The sequence below is a fragment of the Pelodiscus sinensis genome, chromosome 2, assembly GCF_049634645.1.
Source record: "Pelodiscus sinensis isolate JC-2024 chromosome 2, ASM4963464v1, whole genome shotgun sequence".
NCBI classification, from domain to species: domain Eukaryota; kingdom Metazoa; phylum Chordata; order Testudines; family Trionychidae; genus Pelodiscus; species Pelodiscus sinensis.
Window position 1 is genome coordinate 77,590,379 of NC_134712.1, and position 12,781 is coordinate 77,603,159.

The 12,781-nt window shown below is 42.5% G+C and overlaps 1 protein-coding gene across 4 annotated transcripts in view; it reads right to left on the reverse strand.

Moving 5' to 3' along the window:
- LAMA3 (laminin subunit alpha 3) overlaps positions 1–12,781 on the reverse strand; it is a 195,106-nt gene that overhangs the window by 60,807 nt on the left and 121,518 nt on the right. For all 4 annotated transcript variants that reach the window (XM_025181720.2, XM_075920832.1, XM_014570532.3 and 1 more), the window contains 2 exons: positions 9,898–10,128; positions 5,647–5,760 (listed from right to left, as the gene is read on the reverse strand). In XM_025181720.2, the coding sequence (XP_025037505.2) occupies positions 5,647–5,760; positions 9,898–10,128 (345 nt within the window). The remainder of the gene's footprint in view (positions 1–5,646; positions 5,761–9,897; positions 10,129–12,781) is intronic.

Consider the following 12,781-nt stretch of genomic DNA (forward strand, 5'->3'; position numbering starts at 1 on the left):
AATGTGTGAAATCAGTGCTTCTTGCGCAAGAACTATGATGCTCCCGCTCAGGAATAAGCCCTCTTGTGCAACTGTTCTTGTGCAAGAGGCCAGTGTAGACAGGCAACATGAATTTCTTACGCAAGAAAGCCCTATGGTTAAAATGGCCAACAGAGCTTTCTTGTGCAAGAGTGCGTCTACACTGGCACAGATGCTTTTGCGCAAAAGCACATGCCAGTGTAGACGCTTTCTTGCACAAATACTTTAACACAAAAACTTTTGCATTAAAAGTATTTGCGCAAAATCTTGCCAATGTAGACGTAGCCTAAGAGTGTAGTTTATTTCAAAACTGCTTTTGCTATAGAAATAAATGTGTTCCACTGATTGTCAAGTGGTAGAGAAAGCACAATTTTTCCATTACTTGTTGAGGGCAAACAGACTATGTAAATACTATTACACTTGTTTCAAAAAATAGCCAAAGCAGCAGTGCAGTTGCTTAATGAGCTTTGTCCCTTACATGTGCATCTGTCTTGGTATTCTGAGTGAATCCATTAAAAATTCATTAGGCTTGAATCCACTTTTAAATTTTGCATTTTAATGTATCTTACAAAATCCAGGAAATTATGAACAGTGTTTAAAAAACCACATATCTAATTGAGCCTCCTCCTTAAGTCCCAGGAAATTAATTTTAAAACTAGGGTATTTAATAGATTCTGTTCAGATTTGTATTTTATGCACTTTCTCCCAATATGCATGTAATTTGTATTTAATTTACTAAATGGAATGAACAATTAATTAATAATTAATGTTGAGAAAACAAATTTAACTGCAGTAGTCAGCTTTTCCATGCTGAGACTCCAGAGAATAAAATCTCATTTTAGAGACGTTCTTATTCCCATTTGCATCAATGAGTCACATGCGTATGTAGTGACATTGCTTTTTGCATCAACTAAAATTCTCACACACAAATTAATTGTTAATTTACAGGTGAAATTGCTTTTTGCATTAACTAAAATTCTCACACACAAATTAATTGTTAATTTACAGGTGAAATTGTTCAAACTCATTTTCAGCAGTGATAGAAATCCAGGAAATAAAACAATAACACCAATATTTGTATCCAAATTTACCCCGATCACATATCCTAACATCTACACACCATAACCTTCTAACACACTCAAACCACCCCACTCCACAGCAGTGTCCCCTTAGCACTCCAATGTACAATCTATGAGGAGTGCACACATTCATTTCCGAACAGTAAAATGTATAACCTGATCTCCAAACCTGATCTCCAAAATCTGGTAAATTAAGATACATTATCTATAGACATAGGCATAGCAGAAAAATCTATAATCTGTTAGTTGTATATGACAGTATAGGGTTATAAGTAACTATTAAATGTGGAAAAGAAATAGAGGATTTGAGAGGCAAGGGGTGGACCAGAACTGTGGGCATGGAGTAGGAGTACAGGACTTTGGAGGGCAGGGAGAAGCAGACCTTTGGCTGCGTTCAAACAGATGTATGGTAGATCGTAGTTCCATTCTCATGAACCTCCTATGGCTCAGAGCAAAACTCCTTGAGGATCCGATTTGCAGCAGAGGGATTCCCATCCCCACAGGCAACAGCAGGCTCCTCTGCCTTTTCCACCTCTTCTTGCACTCACACCACCACACCATCTTCACCCAAGCTTCACCCACTCCTGCACAATAGCCCATAATTTGTTCTGTGCTTAAGAAAAACAATTAAAACGATGGCCTGTTTGTGAGATGTTATGAGAATGGAAGTATGAAGCTGCACTTTGTAGTAACTATCTATGGCTGTTTAACCGGAGGGAATGAAATAAACACATAGTCAGGGCCAAAATTTCTGAAAGGACCTTTTTTGAAATGTGGCCTCCTCAAAAACTGATGAATACTTTCTTTAAAAAATTACATGAAAAATTCAACTGTCTTCTGCCAGTTATTGTGGCTAATTGAAGGCTAAATTCAATAGTTAACAGGTGAAAGAAAGGGATTTTAATGCTGCTGCAGGTTCAAATCGCAAACTACGCTTAACTCTGGAGTCACTACTGGCCCTTGCAAAGTATACATCCTTATTGCTGGGGACTTGTCTCCATGGTATATTAGTGCACACCAGCTGGGGTATGAATACTATTGAATCCAAGATTGGCGCACACTGACTGGTCACACAGACCCTGCCGGAGCCCACTATAAGTTCCACAGTGTGCATTGATATACCTGTCTGAAACTGCGGAGTAAATGCATGCTGGGAAACTTTCTGGCTATGTCTGCTCTACAAGTTGGGACTGTGATTCCCAGGACTGGTGCACCTACTTGTGCTACCTCAGTAAGAAGTAGTGTGAGTATAAATAGCAGTACTGCCATGATAACACAGACAGTGGCAGCACAGGGTTCTGGTAAGTTTGTACTCGGCATGACTAAGGTGACCCCTGACGCTGTCCATGGGACTGGTGACTACGTTACTATTTATACTCACACTAGCCCTATGTATCTGCAAACTGGGACTTGCACCCAAATACATAACGTAGCCATAATGTTAGTGTATGCTAGTACAATACATGGGAGACGTGCTGGTGCGCACCAGAATTTACATCCCAGCTGTTCTGTATTAACACATTACATAGAGAAACCCTGCATGGCTGAAGCCAGGAGAAGTCTTCAGAAATGGAGGAAAAAGGGTTTCATGTGGTTTGGGGAGCCTTTTATAGATTTCATGCAAGGATTGGACTGAATGGGCCGCATCATGCTGTTGGCAATATGGCATCTAGCAGATGAAAGGAACAAAAATCCTACAATGTCCCTAAAGCATGACAGAGGGAAGCAAAAGCAGCAACAGTCACATTATTGCTCCCTCAAAAATTAGGGGGCATAGCCAAATAGATATGAGACAATACTGGAGTGACAGTGTCTCTATGCAGCAGCATCCTGTAAACATCCATAGGAAAGCTCCAGTGGAAGCTATTAGTATCCTTGTCAACATTAACTCACCGATTCCCCTACAACAGGAGTGGGCAATAATTTTAGAAGGGGGACAACTTCACAAATGTTTGAAGTTACCCCAGGCCACCCTGGGTTGCACTGGAAGGAAGGGGCCCCCTGATTGTCCTGGGGGTGGGAGACCACATGAAGTCTTTGCTCCCGCCCTCCTAGAGAGAACCTCCAGCTATTCTGAACAGCTGGCAGCTCCTTCTAGGTGCCTGCACCTCTGGCAGTGGGAGGAGATTTTGTACGCTCCCCCCTCCTCCTCACACCCAGGTCAATCAGGGCCTGGGGGTAGGGGGAGTGCACAAAGTCTCTTGCTTCCTGCTCCCACCATGCAAGGAGCACACGGTGCTTAGTGCGCCCCTGGCAGGAGAGGAGAATTTGCCGCTTCCCAGTTCCCAAATGGCCTGGGGGCGGGGGAGTGGGAGGGTATTCGCAGGCTGGATCAACCCAACCCACAGAGGCTCTCTTGCCCACCCTACCCTACAACCTATCCATATTACTGGGAAGAATGGGCAGGCTTTGACAGATAGCTTCAGAGGAAGCTGGGCTGTTGGTGGAAGAACTCAGGGAGCACAATGGAGAGTGCATCAATGTTTTGATGTCTGGCCTCTGCTCATCCTACAAACAGGCAAACCCCACCAATGAGGGCAGAAGCTGGCATCTCTGGGCATGATCTAAAGCCTACTGAAGCCAATAAATAGACTTCTATCAACTACAGTGGATTTTGGATCATGCCCTCTGTGAGTTTCCTCTGCTCCAAGTTTTTCTGCATGAACTCTGCTCATCAGATAGTTTGTCTCAAGTGAAGGGGATGATTTAACTCAACATATTCAGAAGTGAATCGTGTTTGCACCTTAATGACATATTTTAGGCTAAAAAAGAGATGTTAACACTTTTTAGACTTATCTTGAGCTAATCTAAACAAACTCATCTCTATCTTTCTGCAGTGCTTTCCTGTCATGGCTTGTCCTGTCTCCCAAGGAAGCACATTGTGAGTGATTTCCTGGAACACACTGAACTGTCTCATAACTCATTTAACCAAAAGGATTTGTTGAAACAAAGTCTGAGGGTACTGCCTAATGCAAAGGAATGCACTGTAGGCAGTATGCATGAATAACTTACAAAATATAAACCGTGAAAGAGAATTTGGCAAGATATTTATTTACATAAAAAGAGTGCAATTAAGAATTTTTCAGAACAAACCATAAAAACGGAGGGTGTTATTCAACTGTCAAGAGTATAAACTAGAAAAACACACCAGGTCAAATTTCATGCTCACACAACCACTGAGGTTCCATGACTTCTGTGTAGTTACTTCAGACATAAAATGGTTGTCCAGGATCAGAATTTACCCTTCTGCAGAGGCAGTTCAATTGAAAATTTGTAATTTATCTAACTTCTCTTCCCCAGCCCAATCCTGTCTTCTCCAGTACATTTTATTTGTGTAACTGTAATCTAAGATTTGCTTTGCAAAGTGAACAAGCAAACAATGTCTTTGTCTAGACTACACTGATCTATCAGAAAAAGGTATGCAAATTGCGCTCCGCAATTTGCTAACCTTTTTCCGATAGTTTTTTCGGAAGAGGCTTTTCCGAAATTTGGCCTGTCTACAGTGGGCCAAATTTCGGAAAAGCCTCCTCTTTCGGAAGAGCCCTTTTTCCTCATGGAAGGAGGAAGACAGGGCTTCCGATAGAGCACGTCTGCTGTTCTGCAAAAAAAAGTGGAAGAGCAGATGTATTCCCTGGAAAAACCCTGTATCCCAAAAAACCCAGTAGAGTAGAAATAGCCTTAGCTTTTTGAGAATGTATTTATTTATTTATTTATTTGAATATGGGTCAGCTCCCGCAAACTCTTACATGCATAGTTCTATGGACTACTCATGAATGACAGTAAAAGTTTGCTCCACTGCAAGCTTATTTCAAGATAAGCTATTCCGGAAGAAATACTCTGAAATAGCTTATTTTTAAATAATGTGTCTATGCTACAGGGAAGTCTTAAAATTAGTCCAAAGCAGGCTTCCCTAATGTGGATATGCTACCTCGATTTACAGCCCCAGTAGGCACTGGAAGTATTTATTTTGAGTGGCCCTGGGGAGGAGCTATATAAAAATAGCAGACCACACATCTGCTATTCTGAAATAGAGATTTCAGAAAAGGCATTATTCCTCGTGGAATGAGGCTTACACAAGTTGGAATAAGCCGTCTGTTATTTCAAATTTATTCTGAAATAACAGAATTGCTGTGTAGATGCTCGCATTGTTATTTCAGAATGGCCATTATTCCGAAATAGCACTGCTGTGTAGATGCATCATATAAGATAACTAAAGCCCCGATCCTACAAATACTGGCCCATGTGCTTAATTGAGGGGACTTGGATAGCATGGGACAACTACATTTGCGGGAAAAGGCATGGGAAGAAAGACTGAATGAAATTATACATCTGTGCAAAGTTAAACATGTGCAAAGTATTTGCAGGATTGGGACCTAAATGCATACACAGTAAAAAATTCAGGTTAACATAATTCAAATAATTGAACTAGTTATCCAAAGATCACTTTGTAGCAATAATGAAGAAAGGAACTATGCATTCCACAGTTTAATACAGTAGTGGGTTGTCTGCTTTTCTACATTACTTTCAACAGTGTTCATGTCTTACTTACAATACATATTCCAGAACCATCCTGGCATCTGTTTGAATTTCCATTGCAGTTGCAGGGTAGGCAGTGTCCTGTAAATAATCCTTTATTCTCACGATAAAATCCAGGGCTACAGTCCTATTAAGTATATAGGAAAATATACACATGTAAATTGTTTACTTTTTTAATAAGAACTATTTTAGCTTACAAAGTGACACCAGATCAGCAAAAAGGGACCACAACTGTGTATCAACTGGTGGTCAAATCCTTTCCAATCATTTTATAAAAATAAGAAAGCTTTCAAAGTGGAATTGTATCTTGCAGCTTTTGCAGATCGGGTCTGGTAATAGACAGTGAGTTTGTTTCTACAAAGATCTGCTGGCCAAACCACAGAATTGCAGGATGGGAAGGGAATGAGTGGTAGATGAAAATTCCATTACTCGAGTCCATCACTATTAAAGCAACTGGGCACTGATCCTGAAAACACTTACGCATGTTCTCACCTTTACGCTAACAATTTAAATGGGACTACTCACAGTACTCCAATTAAGCATAAGTATTTCCAGATTGAGGCCTTGCTGAGTAGCTGGCCTGGTGCTCCCTTTTCTGACAGGGGGATGGCCCCTCACAGAAAAGCCCAGAGCAAGACATTTCCTGTGGCTAAACATAGGGGCCTAGAACTGGCCTTTAAAAGCAGTCAAAGAAGATGTTAATGTAGATTTATACCAGAAGGTTCTGCAAGGGCTGCCTATAGGCACTTTATATAGTACCTAGTTGTTTCATCAGTTCTCAAACCTCAATGCACCCTAACCCCTTTCTGACAAAAAAATTTTCTACATGATCCCAGGAGAGGGACCAAAGCCTGAGTTTGCCCGAGTCCCACCGCCTTGGGTGTAGGGGCCAAAGCCAAAGCACTTCAGCCTCAGTCAGACGGCCTGTAATCTAAGCCCCATTACTCAGGGCTGAAACTTGGTGATGAGGCTTGGGCTTTGGCCCTGGACCCTAGCAAGTCTAAAACTAGCTCTGGTGATCCCAGTAATATAGAATTGTGACCCTCTTTGGGGTCCTGACCCACAGTTTGAGAACCACTGGGTTACATAAAATCTTAGTGCCTGGGTAACTACAGTGTATTCTGTAGAAACACTTGCACTGTGGTAATGTCTATATTAACTCAGCACGATTTCTAAAATTATTCTACCTGGAGCTATATGAAGCCATGTTTAGGCAGAGTAAGACAAGGTTCCAAAATATGCAGCAGCTTGATTTTAAAGTACAGACTTGTCCTAGGGACCAGTGAAACATGAAAAGAACGTTCAGCCACTGAAAGCACATGAGCAGAAATATTGTACATCAGATCAAAGTCAATTTTAAATAGGAGAATAGGGCAGCTGAACCAGAGGGAAAAAAATGAAAGAAGCAAGAGGCAACTGTCAGCAATGTTAGCCAATATTATGTAGGTGCTAACTAATATGCTGAAATGAGATCATTGCTGGCATGGGTTTAGAAAACGGTGCAGGTACAAAAAGTTTTCCCTGCTATTTGAACACTTCTATGTGTGGACCATTGATAAGCGCAGTACCCGTGTTCTTCAGACTGCTCCATGTGGAGGCTCTACTGAAATACCAGGCAACCCAAAAATGGTATAACATGGTCATTCACGCTAACCACTGCTCACTGGGTTGCCAAGCTGGCTGGCTGTACAGGAGATCACATGCTACATCCTTCTAAGAGGTGACAGGGGACTGTGATTCCTGGGGCATGCTGTGCTTTCCAAAATGCCTCCAGAAGTTACCTCTCAGGCACTGCAGCTCTGTATGGTTCCCATCAGGCCTTAATAAAACAAGTGGCATATGAATTATAAATCCTGCAAATTCTTGCTTATATGAAATCAATGGGAACTCTCACGGGAGAAAAGGTTGGCAGGATAAAACTATAAGATGTGATCTAGTTGCTTTTGGCATGAGTATTTATGAAGGATTCTGAATGAAAATTAGCATATTTATTAAATGTACATTTGGCAGAGAAAAACCTCATCCCCCAGAGCAGCACACGGATTTTAATACAATACAGCAATAAAAGATGTTGATATTTAAACAATGATAGTTCTCCTGTGATCTGCTGGAAATTCCACTCGCAGTAAGTATATTGGATTAATGTAAATAAATACACAAAAAGCCTGATCCTGCACCAGCTCAATCAATATGAGTTTTAATACTGATTTCACTGAGAGCAAGGCCCAAACCCAGGGTCTGCACTGCTCTGGCTTTCTTCAGATACATTTTAATAATGGTGGGGAGGCAATTGGTACACTTGCCTTCTGAGGAGACTGGTCTCATTACTTAAACTAGCTCAATCAACAGAAATATTGCTTCAGAAGGGTTATTTATCAAAAATGCCCTAGGCAAAGCAAAATTGAATACACTTACTTTATTGCGTATCCACATGCATGTGAACAAATCTACGCTGCTCTTTCCTCTTTCAAATTTTACCCTTTATATTTATAATTTGGAACAACACTAACATGCTCACTGGAGAACTGAAGCACTTTGTTTTGAGGACAATTGTGACAGCAACTTCATTTTGCAACATTCACCCATATGAACAAAAAGCTCCAAAGTACAACACAGCAGCTCTTAGGAGAGCTCTGGCTGTTTATGGTGATAAACGACCTACAAAAAGTATCAACTGGGTGCTATTATAATGTAATTCCAGGTTAGGAGATTAGCATTCTTATTGTTTGAAATTAAAGAATTGCACAACAGAGACAGAGAAACAGAGAGAGAGAGTGAGGAAAAATTACCTCTCTTGGTTTAAAATCCCAATGAATTTGTTGCTGCTGATCTCTGCCTTGAAGGTGAGGAAATGCTACCCTCTGTTGTACATCTTGCCCCAAGCAATGCCTCAGAGTTATTAACAAGACAATTAGCCATCCTATGTTCTTCTTCTTCTTCGGCCTTTGTATTTCGGCCGTCATTGTGCTTAGCTTTTAGCTCGGCTGTTCACAAACAGTATTCTTTCACTATTCAAACCTTCTCTTATACTCTTCCTTATTGTTCAGCTTCTGACTCAGATAAGTGAGGCTGTGATGGGCCCCACCTTTAAACTTTATACGAGTCAGGCTGTATAGCACAAGAACAGTTCCTGGGGTTAACCGATCATGCTGTAATTCCTGTAAGTGAATGTATACCTAATGTAAGGTGTGGCAGGCAGCACCTTCTCCCCACCTAACATAGTCAGACAGAGCTAGACGATTAGAACAGTAAATCATAGATTGAGTAATACTGCAAAAATGTGAAGGGCTTATGACCTATGCTAAGTCAGTGGTTTAACTGCTTCCTTTGGGCTATGTATTTTCCTCAACACAGGGGAGAAAAAACAGGTAGTATATAAAGATAGCACCCTGCAGGGTGTACATTAGGAGTGGTAGAATTTCAGTCACACTATTACTGTGGCCAGGAGACAAAAATGAAAGACCCAGACCAATAATAAATGCAGCTATTTCAGTCTCTCAGTGGCTGTTAAGCTCCATTTCCTACTCTTTCACCTTCATTTAAAAATGCATTGTTTACAGGTTTGTATACTGTAGTAACTGCTACTTTAACTCTTAAGCATTTTTGACTGACTGAGCAAAAAACTAATTCACTCTATTCAATCTGTTCGTTTCTCTCTTCCATATTTCACTCTGTTCCCAATATCAATGGACAATTTTCCTCACTGTTAAAAATGTACCAATAACTTCTAGTCTGCATTTGTCTCTCTTCAGCTTCTAGCCACTGTATCTCATTATGCCTTTGCTGAATTAAAGAATCTTCTATAATCAGAAATCTCCTCCTACACCACCACATACATACTTAAAAACCATGATCAATTCAATGCCTAACTTTCTCTTGGCAAAGCTAAATTAGATTGATCTTCTTTAGTCTTGTATTTGACACAAAATATTATTCACATAACATTTGCATGTTATACATGAATAGTCGCAGCTAATATGAGCACAAATTCCACAGAAGGTATCTAATTCCCCTATTTCTCTTCAGAGTACCTTTTACACAGTGAAAGGATTTTAAGCCCAGATCCTCAAAGTGAGGTAGGTGCCTAAATATGCCTGAAGATCCAGGCTGTACGTATCACAACTGTATGTAAATGTATCTATAAAGTGCTTAAAATTAACCAATACTGCTTAACAATTAGTCTTTTTTCCTCTAACTAAAATCAATATAGTTGTGAGCAACACATCAAGAATGATGTAACGAAGAGTAAGAGAAAATTACTTACCTGACATGAGTCACCCATGTAGTCAGGGGGGCAAGAGCATGTCTCTACACTATATGCAATGCTTCCACTTCCTGTACTGCTGGCTTCTTCCATCCCAACCTCACCCAGAGTTAACCTCTGAGTCTCTGTGTAGTAAAGTCCTCTGATGTGTAAGCCATCTAGTCTAGACAGGATCATCATCAGTTCTTCTCTAGATACCAGGTTATTGTTACTTGCATGTCTGAAGTTTCCCTGTACATTAATGATATAAAGTAAAAATGGTCTGGGATGAGTTAACCTCTAATCAACTCAGTGAAAACAGACACTGCAACAAAAAAGGGATGAAGTTAAACAATCACTTCCCACCATTTCTTGCTGTCTCAGGGAAGGAGGGTGAAACAGATTTAAGGGGAGTATGTAGCAGATATATATGGAAATCAAGGGTTGGAAAACGAATGGGGGAACACAGAAAAGTGACACAAGAAAGCCATATGCATACTTTGCATATTTGCTACCAATAGCTGAGACTATGTATCAGATCTCAAGTGACTGTCTGGAAGTCGGCTGGAGAGCAGTATAGAAAGAGCATTGGTAGGGATCTCTCCCCTGGAAAGAAAGGAGTTGATTCAAAGAACTGGAGATGATGTTGGTGCCTGAAAGCCAACAGTGGAAGAAGGAAATGGTGCCACAGATTGTTGCTGAAGTAGTGAGACTCTGTAGGCAGTGGACCTGAGGCAACTGGGGATTTGGCTCAAGACGAGAAAGCTAAAGACTCAATTTGGTGTTGCCTCATTTACCCCAATTTATAGAAAGTCACTGAGCAGCCCACATAAGGATCCAGGAAAGAGCTAATTCTCTTTAAGAGGAAAATATTCACAAAAGAGCCTTTTTTTTTTTAAAGCGTAGGCCTTTTTTAGAAGTCCCGTGCCCAGGGACATAGTTCTTTTAGTTCAAGGTGATGACCTTAAATGGGGGAATCAATCCATCAATGGACACAAATTTAACTGAGTGAGAAATTTGGCTGGAAAATCTTCATTTTGTTGTTGATACATGAGCCAACACCCCCCCCCCCCCCCCCCCCGATTGAAAACTACTATTATTTGTAATCTGAACACATTCGACTGAGAAACCATGAGAAGAAATATGGTACTTCCTGAGACAATTTTTAAGGGTCTGCTACCAATACTAATAATATATTATATTTTAAAGACTTTTGTCTTCCCACTTGTAATTTAAGTTCGCAACACATATGTTTATATCCATCAACATGATCAACTATTGAAGTCTAAGGGTATGTCTACACTACAGCGCTAATTCGAACTTAGTTCGAATTAGTTAATTCGAACTAAGCTAATTCGAACTAATGCATCCAGACTAAAAAACTAGTTCGAATTAGCGTTTTGCTAATTCGAACTAGCATGTCCACATTAAGTGGACCCTGAACCGGGGTTAAGGATGGCCGGAAGCAGTGCCGGCAGGGCATCAGATGAGGACTTAGAGCGTGGAGGTGCTGCCTCAGGCTAGCCGAGGGCTGTGCTTAAAGGAACCCGACCCCCACCCCGGACAGACAGTTCTCGGGGGTGCCCCGCTTGCAAAGCAGTCCTGGCTTGGAGTGCCCTGAGTGCCTACACTGGGCACATCACAGCACTCGGCCACCAGCCCGGCTGCACTTGCCGCAGGCTGCCATCTGGGGAGAGGGGGAAATTGGGGGGCTGCAGGAGAGCTTCCACACCCAGAAGCCTGCAGAGCCAGCCCAGTCCTCCCCATCGGGGGCTCGTACCCCATTCCACCCTCACCTCCTTCCACTTACCCTTCCCTAGCCCCCCTTCCTGATGTACAAAATAAAGGACAATTGTGTTCAAAAATAGAATCTCTCTTTATTGAACAAAACTCAGGGAGACTGGGAAAAGGAGGTGGGAGAGGGGAAGAGAGAGGCTGGGAGAGGGGAGGGCAACTAAAATGATCAGAGGTTTGGAACAGGTCCCATATGAATAGAGGCTAAAGAGACTGGGACTTCTCAGCTTAGAAAAGAGGAGACTGAAGGGGGATAGGATAGAGGTCTATAAAAGCATGAGTGGGGTGGAGAGGGTGCATACAGAAAAGTTCTTCATTAGTTCCCATAATAGAAGGACTAGAGGACACCAAAGGAAAGGAATGGGTAGCAGGCTTCAAACTAGTAACAGAAAGTTGTTCTTCACAAAGCAAAGAGTCAACCTGTGGAACTCCTTGCTGCAGGAGGCTGTGAAGGTTAGAACTAGAACAGAGTTTAAAGGGAAGTGAGATCAAGTCATGGAGGTTGGGTCCATGGAGTGCTATTAGCCAGGGGGTAGGAGTGGTGTCCCTGCCCAAAGTTTGTGGAAGGCTGGAGAGGGATGGCACGAAACAAATGGCTTGGTCACCGTCTTCGGTCCATCCCCTTCAGGGTCCCTAGGGTTGGCCGCTGTCAGCGGACAGGCTACTGGGCTAGATGGACCTTTGGTCTGACCCAGTACGGCCATTGTAAGCTCAGGGCTCAGGGTCGGGGGTCTCAGTGGACCACCTTGATTTTCATGCACACCTGCTCCTGGGTGGCCAGGCTGGCAGCTCTCCTGCCCTAGACGGCCACTTTCCTGTGCCTAGTGCAGAGGTCGTGGACGAGGTCCATGATGTCCGCACTAGACCAGGCGGGTGCCCGCCTCTTGCGGTCCCGGGCAAGCTCCCTGGAGCCGCCAGTCTGGTCCCGGGAAGAGGGGGAAGGCTGGGGGGCATCGAGTGGCTGGCTCAAGCCGTGCCAGGTGCAGGGTCTGCTGGCTGGGTGCTGGCAGGCTTGCACCTGGCACGGGCACCGTAGCCAGCCCGTGCCCCTTTAAGCGGTCCGGGGCTGGGAGGGGGGCAATAGAGTTTCCTTGGTGTTGGCCAGAGTGGC